The sequence below is a fragment of the Ictidomys tridecemlineatus genome, chromosome 10, assembly GCF_052094955.1.
Source record: "Ictidomys tridecemlineatus isolate mIctTri1 chromosome 10, mIctTri1.hap1, whole genome shotgun sequence".
NCBI classification, from domain to species: Eukaryota; Metazoa; Chordata; class Mammalia; order Rodentia; family Sciuridae; genus Ictidomys; species Ictidomys tridecemlineatus.
Window position 1 is genome coordinate 15003160 of NC_135486.1, and position 27255 is coordinate 15030414.

General features: G+C 46.8%; 1 protein-coding gene across 3 annotated transcripts in view; it reads left to right on the top strand.

Moving 5' to 3' along the window:
- Lamc2 (laminin subunit gamma 2) overlaps window positions 1–27255 on the top strand; it is a 58566-nt gene that overhangs the window by 14039 nt on the left and 17272 nt on the right. For 2 of the 3 annotated variants that reach the window (XM_005319714.5, XM_078022461.1), the window contains exons 2-10: window positions 4481–4669; window positions 13069–13204; window positions 16406–16504; window positions 19368–19504; window positions 20299–20421; window positions 21486–21675; window positions 24440–24552; window positions 25677–25895; window positions 26483–26665. In XM_005319714.5, the coding sequence (XP_005319771.2) occupies window positions 4481–4669; window positions 13069–13204; window positions 16406–16504; window positions 19368–19504; window positions 20299–20421; window positions 21486–21675; window positions 24440–24552; window positions 25677–25895; window positions 26483–26665 (1389 nt within the window). The remainder of the gene's footprint in view (window positions 1–4480; window positions 4670–13068; window positions 13205–16405; window positions 16505–19367; window positions 19505–20298; window positions 20422–21485; window positions 21676–24439; window positions 24553–25676; window positions 25896–26482; window positions 26666–27255) is intronic. The other variant, XM_078022462.1, reaches the window with a different exon arrangement.

A 27255-nucleotide genomic window follows, 5' to 3' on the forward strand; every position in this document is an offset into this window, starting at 1 on the left:
ATTGTCTCTATATATTCCTTATTTATCTTATTTATTCACTCCCCAAATCTCATGTAAATTTCACAAGGGCTGGGACATCTACTGGTTTTGTTTGCTGCAGTGTCTGGAACAGGGCTGGCACATAATAGCTGCTCAACAAATACATACCAAGCTTCTACTACGAACGAAAGCACTGTTGGTTAATGGCTCACAGCTGACCTGGGGAATGTCCAAGACACCCTTGTACTTCCATTACTTACATTTGTGTCAAGGATCCCTGGTGAAAACTGGACAAGATATTTATGAAATTCACAGCTGGCCCAAAATTTGGAAGCAAGAAAATAAAAATGAAAAAAAAAAAAAACCCAAAACCCCCCAACATTCTAGATGTAAAACTGAGCAAGTCTAAACACAAGAGAAGGAAAGAATAATAAAAATACTGGTAGAATTTTCTCTTGTTTTAGAATCTATCATGGGATTGAATGTGGGTTTATTAATCTAAACAAATTATAAATGACTAAAAAAGGTTGTTTTCTGAGATGGGATTCCATGAAGAAGAAGAGCCAAAGTCTGTGTTGGCGTTTTAAATCTCCAGCTACGTGGAGATTTGGAGTCCTTTCAATAGTAGAATCATGTATAGGTTTCCTGGAGTTAAAAAGAATGTTAATAATAAAAACTAAATAGCTACTATGGAACAGGCACTGTGTGGTATCCAAGGCTTTATTTTCCTGACTTTTCTGCCTGTTAGAAGTGCAGAATCAAATACAGAGATTTGCCCTTGGACACACCTTTGTTTCAAGAAGAAAATGGAGAAGGAAATTTTGGCCAACATTTAGAAATCAGTGGATTTTCACACACAGAGCCAGATTTCCCTCGTCCTTAAGGGGCATACATGGACACTGACCACCGTGGAAGCGGGTGCTGGGTGGCTTGGTCTCCCCTGCTCCCTGTGGCCTCCTTCCTCGCAAGGCAATGTCCTGGGCAACCCACGAGCTCATGGTAGCAGTGGGCAGGAATTGGTCCTAGAATAAAAAAGACCACTCACAAGCCATGTCATGTTCATTTCATTAAAGCCCTTTTATGTGCAGGAACATTCTAGAATTTAAAATGTCATAGTTGGGCTTTTGCAGTAATGAAAATTAATAATAGATTAGGGAAATTAGGCTAAACCTGGGAGATGATTTGAGAGAGACCATGTTTCAAGTACCCATCAATGAAGAAAAGAATCGTTGAGCACAAAAGAAGCACGGAACTCTGCCCTCGCTCTCTGGAGAGTGAATGTGGAAGACTCCATATTGAGCTAGATTCAGCTTGGTAACTGAGCATCTGAGCCCAGTGTCTCTTGGTAACCTCAAAGTCCTGCAGGCACCGTGAGGGAGTATCACATGCAGATCCCAAGACCAGTCCAGTCCCGGACACGAGACCCCTACGTGCCCTCATCCAGTGGCATAGTCCTTGGCTTAAGGGAAACCCATTTGGAGAGAAGGATAATTTGGCAATAGATTTGTAACCTATTGGGCAAGTTCTGGACTAGAGATGCTGGCTAAGGGCCTCCCTTGCTGGAACATAGTGTACCCCCCTTGAAGGCTGAGAATCTTAAAGAAAACACCCCTCACCCTCCCCTCCTCCTTCTTTTTTTTCCCCCAAAGTTGAGCTTTAGAGGAGAAAGAACAGAAGGGGAGGAAAGTGGTAAGAAAAAAATTATAACAAGTTTGTCTATTTTTAAAATATTGCCCTGATACATGTATCATGAGCTATCTTTAAAGTTAAATATTACTAGCAAAAAGCATGTCCTGAATTAGAAAGGCTCAATGCAGAGTTTGTAGTTAGCAGCGAGGCAGGAGGTACATGCCTGTAATCAGAGGCTGAGGCAGGAGGATCACAATTGAGGCCAGCCTCAGCAACTTAGTGAGACTCTATCTCAAAATAAAATAAAAGGGCTGGGGTATAGCTCAGTGATAGAGCACTTGCCCAGCATGCACCATGTTTGAGGCCTGGATTTGATCTCCAGTACCACCACCACCAAAAAAAGAAAAAAGAAGAAAGAATTATTTTTGCACGTATTTTGAGCTTGTTCCCAACAGGCATGCAGAACAGGGAGGGCATTGGCTCACTGGATGATTGAGCTGAAGAACCTTTCAAGGATCGTTGGCCGGCGCATTTAGCTCTTGTAATGGGAACGACCATATCCTTGGTAGAAATTTCACAGCATACGACAGCTGCATGGCGCATCTGTTGGAGTCCAAGAAATCAGTTTCACAGCATTTGTTGGGAAAGATTCAGCTTGGCACCAGGTCCTCGAAAAGGCCCTGGGAGTTTAAGTTGAGTGCAAGTTGAACAGGCTGTGAGTTTAATGAAATGTTAGTCTCCATCCTTGGAATGAAAATATCTAGTCCCGTTACCAGCTGAGTGAGCTGCTCAAACCACACTAAAGTACTCCAGTAAACCCTCATCGTGCTAACAAGGATGTCGAAAATTAGGGTTTGTTGCTAAGAAGATCCTAGAAATCCTGACACAGGCAATGGCTGAGAGACCAGAGGTGATAGGTCTCCAGTTTAACCTGAAGAGGAGAAAACTAAGGATTTTCCATGGTCGTCTTTGGATACTCAAAGGCTTGACTGATACGGGACCTTGTCAAATGGTGTCTGACGACTGTATCTGTTGAATAAATAAACGAATGGAAAGAAAGTAGGTGTGTGAGTGTGTGTGTGTGTGTGTGTGTGTGTGTGTGTGTGTGAGTGTGTTTTCTAGAGAAGAAAAGAACACGTGGTGAAATTCCAGGGAAAGAGATGAATGTGAGACACTTTAAAAGTGACTTGTAGCCCCAGTGGTACCAAGGGCAGGACAGGCCATTTTACCAGACTAGGACAGATTCCAGGGGAGGCGGCAGGAGCCTCTGTTTGATTTGTAAGAGTGCCTACATGCAGTGCTAAATCAGGGTCATGAGAATAAGACAAAATGGAGAGGCGAGGGCTTTGGAGTCAGACCTGGGAGCAAATTATACCTTTGCGTTTTAGCTGGGTGTCGTTAGGCAAGACAACTACCCTCTCCAGGTATTCGTTTTCTCATTTGTTAAGTGAAGATAATAAACCCACATTAAAATGTGACGGTGAGAATTATTGAGCTGATGAACGTGAAGCCCTCAAAACACAGTGGACTCTGGGTAGATGTCATTGACTTCCTGTGGATGAGATGGCCTTTAAAGCAGCAGAAGAAAGTTCTAGAAACTATGGAGAGGCAGCACTTAGGAAGTCCGTTAGACTCACTTCATCGTCTTTGCTGGTTCCCATCCTGACACAGGCCCTGCCCGGAGCAGCTGCTCAGCACATGTGGGCCCATTTGTGGACTTTATGGTCAGCACTCTGGATAAGTCCTGGCCCTGGGCGCTCTAGAAACAGGCTTGTGTTGAGGCTGCGTGGCCAATGGAGACGAGCGCACGGAGGAAGGAAGTAGGTCTGACATCAGAGAGGGGCTCAGATCCCAGCTCTCCACCGGGCCACACTCCTCTGCCTTCCGGGCCGCCTTTTTCTCCTCGGAAGCGATCTCTGCTCCTGGGAGCGAGGGATGAATCCCGTGGGCAAAGGTGTTGGGGATCCTTTTCTCAGGGGATCCTCTAAACAATCCAGGGAGGCAGGTGATGAGCTGTCTATGTTTGTAGAAGAAACAAGATTTGGAAGCTGAAGTGGCTTTCCCAAGGGAAGAGCAGCCCTGGTGTCGCCCACGTCCCTCAGCCTCAAGGCCCAGCATCGTTCCCTTCTAAATCGTGACTGAAACATCTTGAGTGTCTGCTGTATGCCAGGTGCTAGGTCACGTGTCACCTCATTGGCTGTTGAGGTCCCCCATGGAGATGTTAGTCATTCCCTGAGTCTCTTAGGAACATTTTCAGGATGAGCTTCCTAGACACCATGGGGAGGTCTTTCTTAATTGGACTGTGGTTCTCTTTGATGCTTGGCTTTGGGAGGGGTATTCAGGGCACAAGTGAGGACCGGAAAAGGTACCTGTCCGACAGTCTTATGGGCTCTCCATCCTTGACCGCCACTGGAGCGACAGGTGCTGTGTATCTTGAACGCAGAACATACTAGTTGTTAGACAGTGGGGCCCGAGCCTGCAGCTGGAAGCCTCGGGCATTCTGCAGCCAGTAGACTTGCTGTGTGGAATTTCAGAGTGTTTTGAAGTCAATTCCTCGCAGATACTTAAATCATGAATTTTTGCATAAGAACATATCATTTAAGATGTTTGGTTCCTCTTAAAGAATACGACACTCTGGCAACCCGAGTTCACATTCTCCCAGGCAGCAACCCAGCAGCACTGTGTCAGAGCTGCTTTCTTTAGGAGGAGCAAGAGTCCTCCTGGTCCCCAGATGGTGCCTTTCATTCCTGCATTGAGAACTTTAAACCCACTGGTGGTACCCGGCATCATTTATACTACTACCAGCAAAAACACCCGGGAGAATGTTCCTGATGGTTCTTCTTGATGATGCCTTTCCCCCCACTCTTCCTAGTCTGCGATTGCAATGGGAAGTCCAGGAAGTGCATCTTCGATCAGGAGCTTCACCGACAGACGGGCAACGGATTCCGCTGCCTCAACTGCAATGACAACACCGATGGCGTCCACTGTGAGAGGTGCAAGGAAGGGTTTTACCGCCACAGAGACAGAGATCGCTGTTTGCCCTGCAATTGTAACCCCAAAGGTAGGTGAAGGGTGGAGGGGGAGAAAGAGAGGGAGGGGGCATGAGAGGGGAGGAGGAAGGAGGGATTGATGAAGAGGAAAAGAAAGTGGAGGCCAAGAGGAAGGTGTGCAGCTTCCAGAAAACTGGGAATCCAGCAGACACTGGAGTTTGGAGCAATTTCAATCTGAAAGGGAATGTGTTTCTTTGGAGTTGGGCTTGGTGGAAACAGCTGGTGTCTTTGGACTTCATTGACTTCAACTCCAGTGCTGAGAGCCCCATGATTAACTTTTTCAGGGAGATGACAGTCTGGGAAGCTGTCAGGGACAAGGGAAGCTTGCTTGCTTGCAGCGAAGGTCCCTCATCCTCCTTAACCATCACTTTGTCCAGCTTCTTGAAAAATAGGAACCCAAAAGATGGGTTTCTGTGCTTTGCCTTGTGCTAGCAATATGAAGTGGTAACCACAAGAGAGACGACAAGCAAATAGGAAGATTAGAGTCTTTCATGGGATGTTTATAAGAGAAAATAGAACAACCAACAGGAAGCTCCTAACAGGGAGGCAGGTTGATAGGAGAGCTAGTTGCTTTTCTTTTAAGTGACCCCTCCCCACCCCAAAACCAGTGCTCCAGTCGGTGGGCACACCCTGCTGTGCTTATCCTGAGCAGACAGTAAAAACAAGTTAGTAAATATAAACAAGGAGAGGCAGATAGTTCTGTGAATAAGTTAAGGTATTTTAGTTGTTGTTGTTGCCTTATTGTTCTATCCTCTTTCTTGTCATGGTTTAGTTCTCTTTGCTAGAAAATGTTAAAAAGCATGATAAACTCTCATCCACTTAAAGGGGAGAGCTGTACTGCGTGGCTTACTTGTGGTGTCCTTCTGGAAACCCAATTCAGAGCAGCAGTTGAAAGAATCTAAAAGTGGGCAGATGTCAGTGAAGTCAAATGAGTTGCTGGTTGAATGTGTCATATAGAAAACTGGGGAGACCCGTGATGATATAGCCCATACCCCAGGAGTCAGTCCCAAGTTCATGCAGTTTGCAATTCTCATGTGATTTGGGTCAGATTTGCTTAGCTTTGTGGTATAGAATCAGCATCCAGAATCTTTTGGAGTTAGCAGTTCTCCCCGTGAATCAAAGAACTTCATGAAGAAAGCGTGTTCTGCTTTAATGAGCATTTATTTAACCTCTGGGAGGAGTCCCCAGCTACTTAGAGCATGCAGCTTCTCTGAGAGTCACTGGGGTTGGCTCAGTCCAGCAGAGGGGTCGGCAAGAGTGTGATTAGAGAGTCAGCTGGCTGCCCTGGAAGGCCTGAGACAGGTTATAATTTCAGAGGAGACGGAACCTTGGCGAAGAGGAAGGGTGGGGAGGAGTTCACCATCTCCTCCTTCTCAGTGTGGAGTCCTCTGCTTGCCCAGGAGCAGGGAGCCTGGCTCTGTCCTTTCCCGTGGAGGGCAAGCGCCCAGACCCTGTGTGAACCTCAGAGTGGAGCAAGCGGTGGAGCCGGCGATGATGCTCCTACCTGATGGGTTGTGTGATTCTCTTATCTGTGTGCAGGTGCTGACCCGGCCAGGCCCTTTACTAGTGCGGTTCATCCAGTGCTAATCAGTCATTACCAATGACATCCCAGAGGGGGCGGTGCTATTTTTTCCCCTATTTTATCAATGAGGAAAGGCTTGGAGAGGGAGAGGAAGAAGCCTGTACAGCGAAGGGGCAGAGCCAGGGCTCAAACCCACGTGTGCTCACGTCAGAGTCATAGTCTACAGGATACTGGTGGATTTGGGAGCCAGGCAGCCCGGATCCAGTTCAAATCTTGGCACTACTGCTACCTCTGGGTCACCTGGGGCACATTCAATAACCTCTCCCTGCTCCAGTATCCTCATCTGAGAAAAGTCATACATCATAGAATCTGGCAGAAAGAAAATGATGCTTGTTTGACAACAAATTGGAGTTGATTGTAGTTGGTACAATTAAGATGGAGGTCAAGGTCCCAATCTCCTGGAACGCTGAACTTTTTAAAAAATTACATTCCAGCATGAAAGAAGCCTTGGTAGAAGCCACATATCTGGTCTGAAACTGTCAGTTAACCTATTACTTATTATTAACATCTCCCAGTTGACAGTGAATATTTTAAAATATTTTTCAACAGTGGGAAAGCTGACCTAGAAAGTCAACCAGTGTCCTAAAGTCTCCTAGCAAGGGACAGCCGGACCTAATGTTTAACCCACCTCCTCGTCCTGGACACAGTTACCTATTGTTTCCTCCACAAGAAAGAAAAAATTTAGGAAATAAAAAAAAAAAAGGGGGGACGTTAAAAGGTGACATCCAGGGGAGACCGCAGGAATCCAGGGAAAACATCACGGACGTTGTTTTCTAAGATCTGACTAATACTTGACACTGTTCCTGAGCATTTTCATATACTGTATCTTTTGTTGGCTCCCAAAGCAGCCTGACAACCCTGATGATTTAACACGTCCTGCCTCCCCCGTTATAAAGACCAAAGCTTCAGGGTCTAACGGGCCCAGGTTGAGTGTTGGGTCAGTGGCAGAGACTGCTCCTGCCACCTACTACTCCTGCTCCACCTCAGCTGTGCCGCTCAGTAAACCAGAGGCACAAATATAATGTCCTGTGTGATGGATTTCTCAGTCTCACAATCAGCTGCAGATCATTTCCCCTTTGAAGTCACAGCTGGCAAGGGAATTTGTTGTACCTTCAGTTTCAAATGCAAAAGAAGCCGCTCATTCCATGTGTGGCAAACAAACCCCACAGCTCCACTCATCCCCACGGTGGTTGCAGATTTTGGATTCCACGTCCATTTCTCATATGCTCCAAAGTGAGGCTTCTTTTTAGGTAATGGTGTTATGGGCTCAGCAACAGGAATGAGTGTCTTCAACTCATTACCACATATTGAAACCCTATGTGAACGTATATTTTTACCTCCCATGACACCTAAATTCTTGAGGTCTGTGTGGACATCATTGATATGGACTTGTTCTCTTAGTTTTATTATCACTTATATATCTATGAATCTGATCGAGGGATTATTCATATCATAATATTTGAACTATTGTTTAAAACGTGTCTTTAAATGTAAGTGTACATATGTATAGGTATTTGGGGGAGGGTACTGGGGATTGAACCCAGAGGCACTTAACCACTAAGCCACATCCCCAGCCATTTTTTATATTTTATTTTTAGAGACAAGGTCTCACTGAATTGCTTAGGGCCTTGCTAAATTGTTGAGGCTGGCTTTGAACTCACGATCCTTCTGCCTCAGCCTCCCAAGCTGCTGGGATTACAGGTGTGCATCATGGCACCTGCTTACACATGTATTTTCAAGTGTTCTCAAAAGGAAATAAACTCTCTTGGATTAAATTTTAAATAATAATAATTTTTAACACCTTCCCGAGTCCTCATGTGCACTCTATCTACATAAGCCCTGAAAGTGTGCATTGATTCAATTATTGCTTATGGAAACAGAAAGATCTTCTTAATTTGTTCTTTAAAGCCAATTGTTTATAATCCCTAAGACTATCTTATAATCTAAGAGTTGGGGCATATGTTTTTATTTTCGTGAGACACTTTGAAAACCCAGCGTTATTATTCTGGAAATTTTGTGTCATGAAATAAGTTAGTCATGTTCACAGAAAGTTAACATGTCAACTTTGAAGGCTTGAAGCGGGCCTCCGGGGTAAATGACAGTATAATGTAGGAAAGAGACTAGTCTCTTAGAGCATGATGAACTACATTTTTTTGAACACCTACTACATGTGCGACTCTGAATTAGGCACTTTATATATATTAGCTCACAGTTCCCAACAGCCCTAGAAGGTATCTGTTGTCATCATCATTTAAAAGAAGTAGGGAAGCAGCTTGCCCAAGGACACACCGCTAGTGAGAGCCAGAGCTGGCATTTGACTTGAGAGCTATTGGTCTTTAACACCTGGGCTGTTTTCTGGTTCCCCAGCTTCCTCTAGCAGTATTCTCTAGACAGTGTCCCACAGAACACTGTGACCCTTAGGATGATAATAGGTATTGCCTTAGGATGTCCAACAATGTTCAGAAACATTGGCATTAAAAGTTAAACAGTGGGAGTGGGGGCAGCATGGGAGGAATGGAGGAATTTTGGATAGGGCAAAGGGGAGGGAGGAGAAGGGAGAGGGCATGGGGGTAGGAAAGGCAGTGGAATGAGATGGACACCATTACCCTAAATACATGTATGAAGACACTAACGGTGTGACTCTACTTTGTGTACAACCAGAGAAATGAAAAATTGTGCTCTGTATGTGTACTATGAATTGAAATGCATTCTGCTGCCATGTATAACAAATTAGAGTAGATAAATACATTTTCTTAAAAAGTTAAACAAGGGCTAGGGTGCAGCTCAGGGATAGAGTGCTTGTCCAGTGTGTGCAATCCCTGGGTTCCAACCCCAGCACTGAAAGAAAAAAATGCTGAGCAAGCTTTTTGCCTACTGAATGTATGATTATGTTATCAATCTCTAAAAGATTTAGCTTACACCATTTCTTAAACCGTTGACCACAGAATACTTACTTTCCTGGGACATAGTTAATATTTCTCAGAAGAATGCTTTGTAGAATACCGTCTGGGATTATTTGGGCCAAACCCAAAGCCAAGTATGATATTTTCTACCCTATAAGGTTCTTCTTATTATTCTTATAATTTATAATTCACTTCTAAATAACTACTGCAGAGAGAATATTCTGAAGTTGAAAGTATAATTATCATTAATTTGAATGGAAAAAAAAATATGTTTCTGGGGCTGAGGTTATGGCTCAGGTAGAGCGCTCGCCTCGCACATGCAAGGCCCTGGGTTCGATCCTCAGCACCACATAAAAATAAATAAATAAAATAAAGGTCTAAAAAATGTGTTTCTGGGTTCCCCAGTCAACATGCCTTTATGTTAAAACAACCCATCTCATTACAGAGAGACTTTTTTTTTTAATCTAATGTTACTAATGACAGCATAACTTTAAAAGGAATTTTCCTTCCTAGCTTCCTTTGCTGACCGCTTATAGAGCTGTGAGTGCGGTGGTCTCCAGACCCAAACCCAGCAGCCTCTCGTGTTCCACCCTGTTGCCTTCAGCTCGGAGAACTCTCATTTCTCTCTCTTGATTCCCAGACCTGCCATCCCTAGGTTCCTCTGCTTGGCTTGACTCTGTCCTGAGACTTTCTCCTCTCTGAACATCCTCACCCTTAATCAGTGGGGTTCCCGTTCTGTTCACAGCTTTCCCCTCCTCTCTCTGGGCGCCCCCAGAGTGATCTCGTGCTTACTGGGGCTTCTTAGCCTGTGTGCTGAGGGCTCCTACACCTTCGTCGCCAGCCTCTTTCTGGTGCTGCAGATGAGTACTTCCTCCTGGATGCGCCACTGGAAAGCCCAGCTCGTATGTCTGAAGCTCAACTCACTGCCTTCACTTTAGGATTCATCCCAGGCTCTTGCTGTCCTTTGGCCTTCTCCGCTGGGTAAATAGATCACAGTCCCGAGAGCTGTGAACTGAGGCACCAGGGTGTCATCCAGATGGTCTCTTCTTCCTCAGCATCCGTGACCCCACAGCTGCCCACACCTGTTCATTCTGCGTCCACTATGGCTCTTGCCACATCCCCCCACCCCCGCTGTGGCTCTCCATCCAGGCCATCATGGTCCGGGTGGATGCAGGCCGGTCTTGCCCTTTCCAAACCATCAGCAGATTGCTCCAGAGGGTCTCAACGGCAGCACGTCTCTTGTCACTACCTGCCTGCACCTCTGAGAGCTCCTTATTCTCCAAAAGTTGATGTGTCATCCAGCTGAAAACTTTTAATCCACTACTAGGTAGTATGAGCTAGCACAGAGAAGGTGCCTAACTCAATATCTCTTGTGTGTTCAAAAAATGTCGCTTACACTCTTATTACAGAGCGCTCCTTCAAGCCTTGCCAAGGTGACATGGAGCTGTTCACAGACTCTCACTGTGAAGGTGACTAATTTCTTTCGTGTTTCACATGCCTCATAAAAGCCTTTATATAGGCACAGAGCCAATGCATTTATTGATTTGAATTCAATCTACTAGTGGGTTAAAAATTCACAGAAAGATAACTAACAAACTCACTAACAAACATGTAGCTCTGGCTGATATTCTCTGGTCTCTGTGGATTATGGCCACCCTAATGATCACAGTTATTTGAAATATATGGATTATTTTACGGTTCTGCCTGCTGCAGGGACATTATAAAAGTAGCTAGCCTTCTACCTCATCTTTTGGCTCTCGGTCAACTCCTGTCACAAAAGCCCCTCCCTCTTCCTTGACAAACACACATTAACCCTGCAGATTTCCAGGTGCCTGCTTTGCGTGGGGCGCTGGGCTGCAACCTAAGCAGGGATGGTGAAAAGTAAAGCCAGGCCGAGGACTAGAGTGGGGGTGGTGGGGGGTGGGGGGGCAGACAGTTTAGATACAGGAGTCGGAGAAGATTTCCCCAGGAAGTAACATCTAGTCTCACCAGAGTGTTGCAAATGGGCCAAGGAGGAGAAGTTTGGGGAAAGAGCATTCCAGAAGGAGCAGAGCACCTTCCAGGAATAGGAAGGGAGCCTGGGTGGCAGGAGCTTAGTGAGCCAGGGTAAGAGATGAGGGAAGGGAGGCAGGGTCTCCGGCCGGGGCGTGGGGTTTGCATTTGATTCTGCTACTAGTGGGGTCCAAGCCAGAGGACCTCAATAAAACACGATCTCAGTTACCTTTCGAAAAGAGCACGCTGGCTTCCATATGGAGACTGGAGCATGGAGAGGGGAGGATGGAGGCTGAGGCAAGTGAGGTGGGGCCCAGGTGAGAGAAGATGGGGGCTTAGCCTGGGCGGGCACAAAGGCAGGTAGGCGGTGAGAGGTGGTGACACTCCACAGTGGTTCTTCTTCTTCTTCTTTTTTTTTTTTTCCACCCTGAGAGCGTCTCATTTTTCATCAACCCTCAATTTGAGAGGATGCATTTGCAACTAAGAGCATGTCCCTGAAAAACCGAGTAGGTGAGAGCCACACTCTAAGGCACTAACAGGCCAGCACAGGGCGACATTCCATGAGATGCATTCAGCAAGGTGTGAGGGTGAGGGGCCCCTCTCCAGGCAGGTGGAGATGTTTTTGGTGAAGGGGCCTTTTTGTGCTCTTAAAAAGCTTATCAGGAGCTGGGGTTGTGGCTCAGCGGTAGAGCACTCACCTAGCACATTCGAGGCCCTGGGTTCGATCCTCAGCACCACATAAAATAAATAAGTAAATAAAATGAAGGGATTGTGTCCAACTACAACTAAAAAATAAATATTAAAAAAAAAGCACGCCAGCCAACAAAAACACAAAAGAATGTTCAGCATCTTTAATAATCAGGGAAATGAAAATCAAAACTACGCTGAGATTTTTATTTCACTCCAGTTAGAATGACAATCATTAAGAACACAAAAAATAATAAATGTTGATAAGGATGCAGGGGGAAAGAAAAGAACACTTATATACTGTTGGTAGGATTATAAATTAGCGTAATCTCTGTGGAGATTTGTAGGGGTTCCTCAAAAGACCAGGAATGGGCTCCTAGGTGTTTTTCCTAAAGAAACAAAATTAGCATATACAGTGATGCACGCATCTGCATGTTTATAGCAGCACAATTCACAATAGCCCAGTTATGGAGCCAGCCTAGGGGTCCATCAACAGATGAAAATGGGTAAAGAAAATGTGGTATATGTACATGGGATAGTTTTACTCAGCCATAAAGAAAACAAAACTACACCATCTGCAGGCAAATGGATGGTTCCGGAGAACATCGTGTTAAGTGAGATAGGTCCAGGGTCCTATGTTTCTTTTATATGCAGAAGCTAGAGAGAAATAAGGAAAAAAGGACCCCATGAAAATAGAAGTGAGACCAGTAGAACAGAGAAAGGGGATGTGGAGGAGAAGGGGAGGGGAAGGGGAGGTACAGGGGAATGAATGAGACCAATCTATGCCATGGGCACATAAGAAATTTTAAGAGGCCCTGCCATACAAACACTGATTCCTGAAAGGTGGTTTTCGTCTGTTAGAGATAAGGGGGGATGTCACTCAGTCTGTGCTATGAGCTCACTCCTAAGAGGCAGATGTGCTCAGTCACAGATTTTCTTTCTTGAGATCTCAATGACTTGATGGACTGCTTCAGAAAAGCCGTAGGCTGGTGCTCCCTAATGCCACATCAGGGCAGATGTGTAAATAAAAATGACTTTATGAGCAATTTCATTTCTGTTCATGAAGATAACATAACCATCAGCTGTCAAAACCATCTCTACTGGGTGGAAGAATGCTCAGATGATTTGAAATAATTATTCGAGGCAGCAGGTGCTGGATATTACTAGGTGTCTTGAGCTCCCACAGGTGTTGTAAGTTAAATACTTTCTTTTCATCTTCCCTTTCCCCCCACCTGGTGGGTTGCAGGTTCTCTCGGTGCTCGATGTGACAATTCTGGACGATGCAGCTGTAAGCCAGGTGTGACAGGAGACAGATGTGACCGGTGTCTGCCAGGCTTCCACACGCTCACCGACGCCGGGTGCATCCGAGACCAGAGACAACTGTGAGCAATCCCCACCCCACCATTGCTGTCATTGATGGGAATAATGACAATGACATTCCATCGGTGATCACTTTCATTTAATGAGCATCTAAGTGTGCTAAACACTGTTTTGAGTACTTTATGTGGGTTATCTAATTTGATCCTCACACCAACCCTAAGGGATTGGGGGTGTCATTATGTTCATTGTAAAGATCAGAAATTTAAACCAGGAGAAGCTAAGTTGGCCCACGTTACTGAGGAGGGTGGGCCTGTTATTCCAGCCCAGACTCTTGGCTCCTGAACCAGTTTTCTTCACCCTGACCATTGCCTCCTGTGAAGAACCAGGACGGAGGGACAGAGTCCATCACATTCTAACCTGGGACCCCAGGAACTTGACATAGAAAAACTTTTCTACCTAATCTCGGTTCCCCTTAGTTTGTAACATTCTCTGTCTCTCAAATTCATTTTTGGAAGAAGATGGAGAATAACACATCATAAACCCCAGCCAGTCTGCAGAGATGCTGAGCTAGGGGAGTGGTAAAGCATTAGCTAGAAGGCTACTGACAGAGGAATTGCTACAACTGACGGGAAACCCAAATAAACCCACTTTGCCTGATTAAAGCCTCTCAGCTTCAACTTCTTCACCTCCAAGCTTCTGTCCCCATGCTTCAACCCATAAATATCCTTGAACTCTATCCTCCCGGAGGTGGGTTTGAGACTTGCTCCCGTCTCCCCTTGTCAAGCATGGCCACGTTGTGCAAAAGCTCTTTCTCTTTGGCAAAACTCATCGTTCAGTGATTTGCATACTGCATGGTGGGCGAAAAGGGCTAGGTTTGGTGACAATTTGGCAAGCCAGCCAGGAGCGCAGTCCAGATGGGCCTTTTGTCAGTGGCTCGAAGACCCCTACTGGTATTGAGAGCCTATGGATGAGTCCGAGGAGCTAACTGCCTGGGCCATTGATCCCAGGGACCATCCTGGGACTTTCTCTGGCTTGGTGCTGCCAACTTTCAACCTTGAGCACATAATTTCACTTTTGCGATAGAGAAACCACTTCTGGATTGGGGAGATGTCTTATTTGGTGAGTGACTTAGATAGAAGTTCCCGTTTCTCCTTCCTCCTCTGGTTTGGCTTTCATGTGGAGGGTTTTGTTTTGGGGAAATGCCTGCTATTAGGGAAGGATTAGGGAAATCTCTACTCTTAGAAGTTTTCTTGGTTTTGTTTGGATTCTGAGATCTGCTTCTGGCATAAATAACACAAGTATGGACTTTTGATCCGGTTTGTCTAAACTCTGAAGCACTGGGAATTGTTCATTCCGTTCCCACACGCAGACCTTTGGGCTGCATTCTCCAAACTTAGGCGACTTTAAGCTACACTGTCATGGAAAGGAAAAAGATGGTACGTTCCTGTAGTGCCATATGGCCACGGCGTACTCTTGACTCTGAAGAGAAATGGCCTGGAGATGGTCCTGGTTGGGTGACATCGTTGCCCGTGTTTTCAGCCCCTTGCCCAGATGGCACAGCCTCCTGTCTCAGCTGTGCTGACCTAGTTATTGTTGTCACCCGCTCTCTTACCTCTGGGCTTTTGCACAGATTGTCCCTTCTAGCCCTTCCTGACCTCTAGATCATCTTCAGAGACTCCCCCCGAGGCCCGGCCCCTCTCAGCAGCCCTTTTCAAACATGAAGGAGAGCATATTGCTGCTCTGCTCGAAGCTCTCCCTGAGCTCCCCCTCCCCACTTCCCAGGGCCTGTGGGGCCTGCAGGACCCTCTGCCCTCTGCACCTGCCGCCCAGGCTCCACCCTCCTGGCTCCATGCTCCAGCCACAGCACCCTGCCTTCCCTTCTTCAAAGGAGCCACGAGCATGTGGCCCTGCACCCCTGGAGCACCCAAAGACATGCAGAGCCTTGTGGGGCTCCGTTCCACCTCATCATCCTGCAGGGCCCCCCTCACTAGTCTGCATCTGTCACCCCTCAAATCTCTCATTTTCTGTCTGCATTGGCTTGTCCGTTCCTCCCCCTAAAATGTGAGTCCTGCTTTGTCTTGTTCATTGCTGGGTCCCCAGGGCCCTAGAAGGTGTCCCAGGGTGGCTGCAGCTGCCCTTGTGCCATTGCTGTTCACACACCTGCCCTGCCTTAGGACTAAGAGACTGTTTCCTATTTCTCTTAGTGTCCTGGGTTCTTAGTGCCCAGAAGGTGCTATTTGTCAGTAGTCATGGAGGGGCTAAGACAAGGAGGAGCCGTGGGAATTGAGAGGCAAAGCTTGGAAAGGAATCCTGGCCCTGAGCCTATCGGAACCTAGAGGGGGTGGGGGTGGGGGTGGGGGGGTGTGAGGAGAGGGAGGAGTCGAGGATGCTCCAGCCTTGGGCAGAATTTGGATATAGTCACAGGCCATCAGAGGACAAGGAGATCAATAGGGAAAAGACAATGACCTTGGTTTGAGACCCATGAAATAGACACCTCATTGTGTGTCAGAAGGAGTGATGGAGACCAGTGCTAATCATGAGACAGGGAGATTATGCCAGAATCAAATGACTTTTTTTTTTTTGTCCAGGAATTGAACCCAGAGGTTTAATATACATTTTCATTTTCCTTGGATTTATACTTAGGAGTGGAACTGCTGGAGTTTGGTTGAATTTTGTTTTGTTTTAGTAGCAGGACTCTCAATGAAGTGCTTTTGTTTGATTCTGATACTGGTTGATGTGATTCATACCTGTAATCCCAGTAACTCAGGAGGCTGAGGCAGGAGGATCCCAAGTTGAAGGGCCAGACTCAGCAATTTAGGGAAGCCCTGAGCAACTTTGTGAGTCCCTGTCTTAAAATTTTATAAATTGAAAAAAAAAAAAGGGCTGGGATAAAGCTCAATGGTAAAGCACCCCTGGGTTCAATCCCCAGTATCCAAAAAAAAAAAAAAAAGTCAACCAAACTAAATAGTTTAGTAATGAACTTGGGTTGCATTCTGGCACAAGCCCCTCATTAAGAGTAGGTAACGAACAGTTCATGGACTGGCTGCCACCCACACACCGCCCTGTGAGCAGCACCGGCATAGACAGCTGTGTCCTTAGAAAGTGGAGAAGGATTAGCAGGAGTGGGGACCGCCAGGAGAAGCCTCACTGAAGCAGACTTTGCCCAGCTTGGCGACGCTTGCTCCTGAGTGGGGCCATCTTTGTGATTTCAGTGGTGAAGCATTTGGAAGCCCATCCCTAATTTCCTTTTTCTTCTTTCCCAGAGATTCCAAATGTGACTGTGACCCAGCTGGCATCGCAGGGCCCTGTGACGCCAGCCGCTGTGTCTGCAAGCCAGCTGTCACTGGAGACCGCTGTGATAGGTTTGTGTGTACCATGTCCCTACAGACAGCAGGGGTGGTGCCTGGGCAACTGGCACGAGAGCTAATCCTTTGAGTGCGGTTATGGAGAAAGGATCCCAGACAAGTGCTGATGCCCTTCCTCCTGCTCTCTGTCCTCGAAAACTGTTTTGTTTTGTTCTTTTTAAAATATAGTGGAGCCGTGCGCAGTGGCGCACACCTGTAATCCCAGCGGCTCGGGAGGCTGAGGCAGGAGGATCACGAGTTCAAAGCCAGCCTCAGCAATGGCGAGGCATTTAGCAACTCAGTGAGACCCTGTCTCTAATAAAATCCCAAATTGGGCTGGATTGAATGTGGCTCAGTGGTTGTGTGCCCTGAGTTCAATCCCCAGTACAAAAAATAAATAAATAAAATACAGTGGAGCCTCCACAACTTTTCTACTCCACATAGTACTCTGGGGCCCCTTCTCAGTTTGTACTGTGACAGAGGCAGGGGCCTCAGAGACAGTCCCCTTGCCAGCTGGCTCTGAATCCCAGGTGGGCGGCTACAAGGTGGTATGCAATAATGAGGTCACGTGACTCCCCTGGTCTTGGGAAACGCCTGGCCTAATTAAGCATGTTGGGAAAGTCCTTGTAAGAGGGAATATCACAGCATATGGCCATATATAACCATCGTCAACTGAAAAGGAGCAGCCCCGGGGCTGGGGTGGTGGTTACATGCACACACATGAGCCGGGGCATGAGGTAAGAGCCCCCTGGGTCTGCGCCATGTCGGGGCAGGTGGAACAGCCAGGAGCCCTCCACCCGCGGTTGTCACTGCAGGACGTTGCTGAAGTACAAACCAGGCTCAGACTCCCCTCTTCCTGTCCTGAGGTTAGAGGGGGCCGTGAGGCTGGCCCCAGAGGTAAAGGCTTCCTCCCCATTTCCTTAAAAAAGCAGTTCCTGGCACCCTGCCAAGCCCTTCTACCTGGGCGGAGGAAATGCCAAATACATTCCTGGCTTGGGTTTTCAGGGGGTTCTCTGCTGCTAAGGTGAGGACAAGGAGAAATACCTTAAGTGTTAAGAGAAGCCACGCCGCGAGAGCCTTTTTCATTTCAGAATCCAACACAGAATCAGAAAGTTACATTAAAAAGTGCCACCACCAATCAGTAGACCTCTGCTAAAGATATGCCATCCCCATGCCACGAGGGGTCCCTAAAAATGACTGCTGTACTGGCTTTTAGGGTAGTCATTTTCCTTGCTTTTCTTTGTAATTTCGTATGCGTTGTTCATAAGTTGGTATGCATTATTCGTAACTGAATTCATTCATAATTCTGATGTGTTCCTAAAAACCACCATTTAGTTTTGCCTGATTTTTTCCCATTCTTTATCCTTCCTCTCCACTCCACTCCTTCATCCCTCCATTGGGTCCTTCCTTTCTTGTTTTCTAATGTACAGATTGATTTTTGTAATACATTATTTTTAGTTGTAGGTGGACACAAACCTTTATTTTATTCATTTATTTTAGGTGGTGCTGAGGATCTAACCCAGTGCCTCACACATGCTAGGCAAGCGCTCTACCACTGAGCCACAGCCCAGCCCCCACAGTGATTTTGTTAAACCCTTGCTCTCAGAAAAAACACATTGCTTGCTTTACATAGGTTCTCTGAAGCATCTGTTGTCCTCAGCTAACCTGCGTTTCTGGGATGTGACACAATGAACATACCCCTGATACATGATGGTCCGGTGGCTTTGACTAGGTGATTTGGAGGCAGATGGACATGAAGCTTGCCTCAACCACTTACCAGCTCTATGACCTCAGATGAGTTTCTTAACATCTCTGGTCTCCTCATCTAAGAAATTGGAGAAAAAAACAATCTCTATCTCCTAGGGCTATAGGGAGGATTAAATGAGAATATACACAAGGTGGCTGGTACAACATAAGTGCTAAGAAAATGATCATTAAAACCATCCTTGTTTCATGTGGAAGGAGGCAGCTCTTCAATAGAGAAGCGGGCCTCCCCAGCTTCCCCGCTGCCTTCCCTGCAGCTCCCACAGTAAGACTTGGCCTGCAGTTGACCTTGGGGAAGCCTCTGGAGGGCTTGGGCAGGGGCAGAGGTGGACGGCCAGCCTGCACTTTGCTGTAGCAGATGGGCTCTGGCCATCCTTCTTCCTTGTCAGGTCCTCACCTGCCCTTTCCCTGGTGGACCAGAGCCTGGGTATGGGGGGCAGGGATGGTGACCGACACCTAGTGCTCTTGTGGATCAGGACGGGGAGCTGATGCTGAGGCAGGAGCCTTGCCCTCCTGGTCTTCACTTTGTCCCATTAAACACTGGCTTCAGGACAGGGCAGCTCTACGTGTCCCTGCCCCATCCCTCCCTGCCCTCCCCATCTGACCTCCATCCATCACTAAAGATGGGTCAGTTGCTATTTCCAGAACATCAAGGCAAACTTGATTCTGCCGCACCTAGGAAGAGACAGAACATTCCTCACGCTCTTTTTTGGTGGGGAGGATGGTTGTTCATCAGATGGTCTGGGTGGAGGTGGTACCCGAAACTTGCCATTTTCCTTCTCTGACAATTAAAAGGGCCAAGAGGGGAAGAAAGTAGAGAGAGGCTGAATCGACCAGCATGTTCTCTACATGGAATAAGGAATAACCACTGGGGTCGGTGGCACATGCTTGTAATCCCAGCAGCTCCGAGGCCGAGGCAGGAGGATCACAAGTTCAAAGCCAGCTTCAGCAAAAGCCAGGCCCTAAGCAACTCAGTGAGACCCTGTCTCTAAATAAAATACAAAATAGGGCTGAGGATATGGCTCAGTGGTTGAGTGCCCCTGAGTTCAATCCCCAGTACTAAAGGGGGGGAAAAAAAGAAATAACCTATTATATCATCCCAATTTCTAAAATCCAGGTGTCGCCCAGGTTACTATCATCTGGATGCGGGGAACCCTGAGGGCTGCACCCAGTGTTTTTGCTATGGACATTCAGCCAAGTGCCGCAGCTCTGTGGACTACAGTGTCCACAAGATCACCTCCACCTTCCATCAAGGTAAGGCCCCGTTCTCTGGTTCTGTTTTTGAAGGTTGCATAGGGATTTGTCCCTACAGACAAACACCTCTCCGTCCATTGAATGGAGTCTCCAATCATGTTTAACAACTGTTTCATAGTTTTAAGTGTTCACCATTTTTTCAGGGTGATAAAGCAAACCCCCACATCTTGAAAAAGTCACAGCTGAATGGCTCCCTCACACCAGCGTAGGCATGACTTAAAAAAATGACTTAGAAGAGACTCACTTTTTTATCTTCCTGCGTTTCCCACCCACATCTATTTCAAAGTCACAAAAGAGTCATTCATTTGGATTGGGGGTTTATGAAGGTTCCCCTGGAAGCCACACTCACTGATGACACTCCTTTCCCACGCATCACCCGAGCTGATGAATCCGAAGTGAGTTACCAAGCTACAGAGCACTGCAAACACGCGGGGAATGGATATTACTTCAACTTGTTCACATTTCTCTTTGGATCTGATGGACCCTCTCACCTCACTAAGGCCAGGCCTTGTTTCCATAACTCTAATAAAGATACAAATTAAAGGCAGATGAAAACATGCTCTCTTATCTCAAGATCAGACTCGAGGAGTGAAGGCAGCTGTGGGGTGGGAGCCAGTGAAGCTGAGATCCAAGTGGAGAGGCGCATGGGGGATTTTGAACTCTAGGAAGGAATGTGGAAACACTAGGAAAAGCCCACTTTTTACCTCAACAGGACTTTTGGGCAAGCAATCTTGCCATGACTCAGTGGAGGTGGAGGGTTCGTCTCCAGTGCGACGGTTTTATTTGTGTTCCAGATGCTGATGGCTGGAAGGCCATCCAAAGAAACGGGTCCCCTGCGAAGCTCCACTGGTCGCAGCGCCACAGGGATGTGTACAGCTCAGCCCGACGATCAGACCCCGTCTATTTTGTGGCTCCTGGTAGGTGAGGGGGAATTCTTCCTACAGAAGCCAAGGGAGAGCACTAGGAAGTCAGGATAGAAAAATCGAGTTACAAAACGTGGAATCCATATCGCTTGGCGTTCAGGGCAGGGGTGCCTCCAGGGGGCATCTGGGCTTACGCCCAATTTAATGAAGTCACTAAGGCATGGCACTCTGGAGAAAACTGGGTGTCCTGGAGGGCAGACCTGGCTGAGGTGCCTACTTTAATCAACTGAAAGTTTCTAGGTTTCCCACCAAGGCAAGAAATCAAAAAGTGTGGTCAACTCTGTGAGTCTATCAAGAAACAGATGGAAAAGCAAAAACAAGGCATTTTTTAAAGCTCATATAATCAATATATGAATAGTGGATAATTAACTATAACAACAAACATAACTAATTATGTATTCAAATCTATACATGTAATGTATAACATTATATTCTATGTAATATATGTAAATATAAATTTATATGTGTAAAACATAAATACATGTGTGTCTGTGTACAAATATGTGCATACATACACACATATATCCAGATGCATATATCAGTCAGTGGTCTGTGTCTGGGTAGAAGAATTCTGACTGGAATTCTAGTTCTGATCATATCCTTGGCCAAAAAGTGATTCCTGGGTGAGCTGTTCTTTTAACCTCTCTGAACTTGAGATCTCTTAACTATTAAATGGGAATGGGAATACCAGCCTTCCAGAACTATTGCATCAAATGTGATGATGTTCATGAAAGGCTTCTATAAACCACAAGGCATTATGTAGCCAATGGCACCCTTGCTGATTTACCTGGATCTTGTGTGTCATAAGAACCAGGCTGTGGACCCTCTAATAGATGGAATTGTCAGCCCCTTGTAGTGTTTCAGTAGTGAACCCTGTTTCATAGCCCAAATGGTATGATCATGGCCGATGCTGGGCACTGACTTCCGTCAGGGTGGCCTGGGGGTGTGGGATGGGTAACATGAGACTCCATGAGAGGTCACCCACATGGATGCAGACTTGGAAATGGGTTTACCTTCCAGGCTTCCCAACTGATCTTATTAAAAATTCTATTGCACAGCCAAATTTCTTGGGAATCAGCAGGTGAGCTATGGGCAAAGCCTGTCTTTCGACTACCGTGTGGACCGGGGAGGCCGACACCCGTCTGCCCATGATGTGATCCTAGAAGGCGCTGGTCTGCGGATCAGAGCTCCCTTGATGCCCCTCAGCAAGACGCTGCCTTGTGGAATCACCAAGACTTACGTGTTCAGGTGAAAAGAGAGATCTCCAGTGGGTGGAAGAGAGCGAACTGTGATTGACGTCCAAGCCCTTTGTTCATCCATTCAGTTGTTCATTCGGGTCAACAAGCTTTTCTGAGCACGTTTGGCTTGGCAGGCGGGTGTGGGATCGGGACAGGGCGTGCTTCCTTCCCTCTAGCAGCTGGCGGCTAATGGGAGAGAAAATAAACAGAGGATAGCAAGGCAGACTGTCAAGTGGCGGAGAGAGACAGGGTGAGCACAGGTGCTTTGAACACACATGGAGACACAACTGCCCCCCTCCCTCCACTTAGAAGATCAAAGGTAGCTTCCCGAGAAGGCAGGACAGTGTGCAGAGCAGCTTCAAAGGAAAGAGAAGCTGGTGGGGGGGTGGCTAATGAGGAGGAGGAAATACCTGGTGTCTTAGTCAGCTTTTTTGCTGCTTCTACCAAAAGCCCTGGCAAGGACAATTTAGAGGAGAAAAAACGTTTATTTGGGGCTCACAGTTTCAGAGTTCGCAGTCCATGGACAGCCAGCTCCATTCCCCAGGGCCCCAAATGAGGCAGGACATGATGGTGGAAGGGTGTGGTGGAGGAAAGCGGCTCAGGACATGGCACCAGGGAGCAGCAACAGAGAGAGCTCCCCCCAACATGGACAGAAGCCATACTCCAAGGGCATGCCCCCAACTCCCTGCCTTCTCCAGTCCCACCCTACCTGCCTAGAGTAACCACCCAGGTAATCCCTGTCCCTGGATCAATGCCTCAGTTAGGTTGAGGCGCTCATAACCAAATCATTTCACCTCGAAACTTTCTGCCACTGTCTCACACATGAGCTTTGGGGGGACCCCACAAATCTAAAACATAACACCATGCTTGAGGAAGGCTGCGTATTTAGGAAATTCCTGGTGGATGAGAAGCATGAAGTGGGGGGCAGTGAGGAATGAGATCTGAGAATGAGGTCATGTGGGGCCCTGGACGGTACTGTCCGTGGAGACTGCGCTTATACAATGAGGATTTCTATTGGCATGTTCAGAGAGGTCAGGGAAGGCAGCTGTGCCTAGTAAGTGCTCAGTTCTGGGTTAGAGGCTGGAAAGTAAAGATGGAACGTGGTCTTCGTCCTAAAGGGCTCCTGTTCTAGTAGGCCATGGAACACATCAAAATGCCAACATAAAGGGCTGGTGGTGTAGCTCAGTGGTACAGTGCTTGCCTAACGTGCACTAGGTGCTGGGTTGCATTCCTGGCACCACAGGAATAAATAAATAAAGCAAGCAAGCAGACATAAAAGAGTATGGCAATTGCCTTAGTGGTAGAACATGCTCATGGGGTCTTGGAAAGAGCCTAATTCTATCTAGAAGAGCCAAGAAAAGCTTTAAGGAAGAGACGGAGAATGAAAAGATGCCTGGGACTTTGCCAGCAAGAAACATTATCAAACAACCCCCATATGTGAAGATAAGTGGGGCTGTGAAAAGCTGTAATATAGGGGGCAAGAGATACTTATGGCGGGGACACAGAGTGGTTTGGGGAGGTGGGCAGATGAGGTGGAAGAAGCTGAAAATGGACCCATCATGGTGGTGTTGCGTATCAAAATGCTTAGAGTTGCCTGTGCTGGAAAGATGGTAGAAAGCCATTGAGAGAGTGTATGCTGAGAAATGTCAGGTGTGAGAGAGGAGCAGATGCCATGTGGAAGGCAGCTCAGGTAGGGTCCTTCATTGGGCCATCAGAAGACATCCACAGTGGCTTACCTGAGGGTGGTGGCCCAGAGTAGAGATACTAGGAATGGAGAAAGGAAGACCCAGAGCACATACCCCACAAGTGGGTACTTAAATTTCTGAGTGCTCCTTATTCTGACAGTACATACTCAATTTTCCTCCTTGGAATATCTACTCCACCCTTCATGGCTTGGTGAACTTTCTCTTTGAGATTCAGCTTACCTGTTCTTCCTTGTTATTGCCCTTCTCAGCATCCCAGGTGAAGTTACAGCCTCCTAGTGTGTGTCCGTGGCCTTCTGTGCGTGCATTTGTAATAACGCTCACCCCAGTGTTTTATAACTGTTTGCCCACCAACTTCCCCCAGCTGAATGCTGGTCATCTCCCTGGTTGTCTTTTCCTGCAGCCTCACAAGCCAAGAGCACAGTCACCTTTTGTTAAACCCATCAGTGAATGAAACAAAAAGGGGTAGGGGTTGCCCTTGGAAGCATATTCTACTAACAAACAAAACCTAATTAGAAAGAATAGTCCAGGGACTAGTGACAGGATGCAGTGAGACACTCTGATGTATTAGATGGTGGACAAAGTAGAAGATGGGAAAGTATTAGATGTATTAGATGGTGGACAAAGTAGAAGATGGAAACTTCTAGAAAGGAGTAAGTAAAATGTGCTCAGATGACAAGTCATTCAAATAAAACAAAACAAAGAACAAATGGTAGTGCTTGAGGGTCAGGACTTTTGGAACCCAAAGATGTTTCTAATTTAGGTTCTACATGGCCCAGAATACAGTGTGGTGTCTGAAGATTTGGGACCAACCTTGCTTCAGGCAGCATGACCCCTGGAGCTTGACTTTGCCCGCTATTGGCCTTCCATCACTTCCTGCAGACTTGACCTCCCCATGGAGGGAGAAAGCTCTAAGTTCCTGCTTAGGAAGAGATAAAGCTCATAGTCCCGCATGCCCTAAGCAGGAGTACCAAGGGCCCTAGGTGTTCCCACATTCTTGGGCATGATTTGTATCAGGTGGTGATGTGATATGAGTTGGATTTTTACAGATTTTTATTTTGAATTACGCAGATTAAATGAACATCCAAGCAGTAACTGGAGCCCCCAGCTGAGCTATTTTGAGTTTCGAAGGTTACTGCGGAACCTCACGGCCCTTCAGATCCGAGCTACGTATGGAGAATACAGTAAGGGCCTGGGAGAAATGAAACTCTCTTCTTGGGTGTTAGTGTGATTTGCTTCAGCTCTCTAAGAGGGTGGGCTGTCTCCAAACAAGTCGATAAACTGCTTGATGGTTTTCACTCAGAGTCTGATTAAGTCTAAATTTTTACATTCTAGAAATTTCTCAAAGGGGAACATTCCTCTTTTAAAGAGGTCAGAACCGGTAAATGAATAATGATGACATCACCTCATTATAAGAGTCTCTGAATTTCCATGAAAGCTGATTGTTGAGGAAAATAAGCTACAACACCTGGGTGTATTTCTCCAGCTCAGAAATGGCTCTAGGGCACACGGGTTCATTCCTAGACTGACCCTTCCTCTTGGGTTGTACTTACTGCTGCCGAGTTTAAACATCCTCGTGGATCCTGTTAATTCTCTTTTTTGAACTTCACATGTTGGGTCCTCCTGGTTCCAGCTGGAATTATATAAGAGAGAGTTCCAGTGTTTTTTAGCACTCTGTAAAAAGGAAGCACGGCTGGCCTGCCCCATTTCCATGTCACTAATGCAGCTAATAAGGCAGTAAGTGGAGAAGGTGTTTGCTAGCAATTTACTGAACTGTTATTATGTGCATTACAACGTACACTGTCGTTTAATTTCAACACAAATTTAGAAGATAGATAGCACCGTTCTCTTGCGCAGTTGAGGATATGCAGCTGTGGAGAGGTTATCGATTTGCCAGTTAATACAGCTTGTGAGGGTGGAGACAGAATTTAAACCATGATTTTTCCAGCTCCAGAGCCTGTGTGACACCGCCTGTCAGGAGTGGAGAAAAATAAAATCTAGAGAGGCCTGATTTCAGATATTTTTCATTTGTTATTTTTTTATATTTTTGGTACCGGGGTTTGAACCCAGTTGCACTTAACCACTGAGCCACATCCTCTGCCCTTTTAAAAAATATTTTATCTAGAGACAGGGTCTTGCTGAGTTGCTTTGGGCCTCACTAAATTGCTGAGGCTGACTTTGAACCCACAATCCTCCAGCCTCAGCTTCCCGAGCTGTTGGGATTACAGGCGTGCCCACCATGCCTGGCTTGATTTCAAATCTTTTAGCCTTACCACTTGCTACTTCTAGCCTCTCCTCTCTATTGCAGGTACTGGGTACATTGACAACGTGACCCTGGTTTCAGCCCGCCCTGTCTCTGGAGCCCCAGCACCCTGGGTTGAACATTGTATATGTCCTGTTGGGTACAAGGGACAGTTCTGCCAGGATTGTGCTTCTGGCTACAAAAGAGATTCAGCAAGACTGGGGCCTTTTGGCACCTGTGTTCCATGTAACTGCCAAGGGGGAGGGGCCTGTGATCCAGACACCGGTGAGTGAAATGACACCTGGACCAGGTGACTGGGGGTGCAGCCAGGTGACCACAGTCTCCCGTGAAACTTAAGAGCGGAGTGAGGAATACTATGCCTGAACTCATTTCAGAGATGGGGAAGGATTAGGGAGAGGCGGGCTGGAGTCGGGGAGGATGGACAGGGAGCCTTATTACGCTCAGTCCTTTTCATTAAGGAAATGCCACAAGGTTGTGAGAAAGGTGCTAGGTTACAGGAAACGGCTGTCTGTCCCGATTCAGTGCAGTGGGGGAGTGGGTATCAAGTTCCAAGAATTGTGTGGGGAGATCAAAGGCAAGTGGGGGTCTCAATGAACCGGGCAATCAATGGTGTCAGGCCACAGAGGACAAGGGACAGTGCTAAGTTGTGGATAGTGGAGGTAGGGTACATTGCTTAGCATAGAAGAGTGAAGCTGAAATTCAAGGTCTGGTAGAGGGCAGGGGTGAATGCCAGTGCCCAGGTACTGGGAAGGAAGGCTGTGGGCTTGCACACAACCCCTGCTCCTCTGAAGGAAACGCATTATCTGACCCTGCTCACTGCTCTGCCCCTCCATTCTTCTTCTGCCTCCCAGGAGATTGTTATTCAGGGGATGAGAATCCTGACATCGAGTGTGCCGACTGCCCCCTTGGATTTTATAATGATCCCCATGACCCCCGCAGCTGCAAGCCATGCCCCTGTCACAATGGGTTCAGCTGCTCGGTGATGCCCGAGACAGAGGAGGTGGTCTGCAACAACTGTCCGCTCGGAGTCACTGGTAAGACCACAGGCCTGCTCTGCAGCCAGCTTCTTCCTGTCCTGGTGCTGTGAATCCATGTCAAGAGAATCTACTCCTAGGAATTTTCTAGAAAATTTTAATGACTTTGGGTTAATCTAAATGTGCTTATTCTAAAGATAAGACTATCTCGACACCAAGAGGGGAAGTGGATTGGGCAAGGACAGAGAGCGCAGTTAAGGGAGTAAACATGGACTCCTGTTTTGGGAGGTTTGGAGTTAGAAGATGCTGACCGAATGCATAGTTTGAAATGTTTTTTAATGACCCAAAGTAAAGAAGAAGTCTTAGGGATTGGGGTTGTACTCCATGGCAGAGCGTTTGCCTAGCACATGTGAGGCACTGGGTTCGATCCTTAGCACCACATTAAAAAATAATAATAATAATAATATAAAATAAAGGCATGATGTCATCTACAACCACAAAACATTTTTTTGAAAAAGGAAATCTTAGTCACCTCTTCAATGTCGCATCCCTGTGCTGGTCAGTCTGAAAGAAAACCCAGCAGCAGCCGTGGTGATGTCTCTAGACTCTCACCACTCCTACGTTGCTACTGACTTTCCCCAAAACAACCA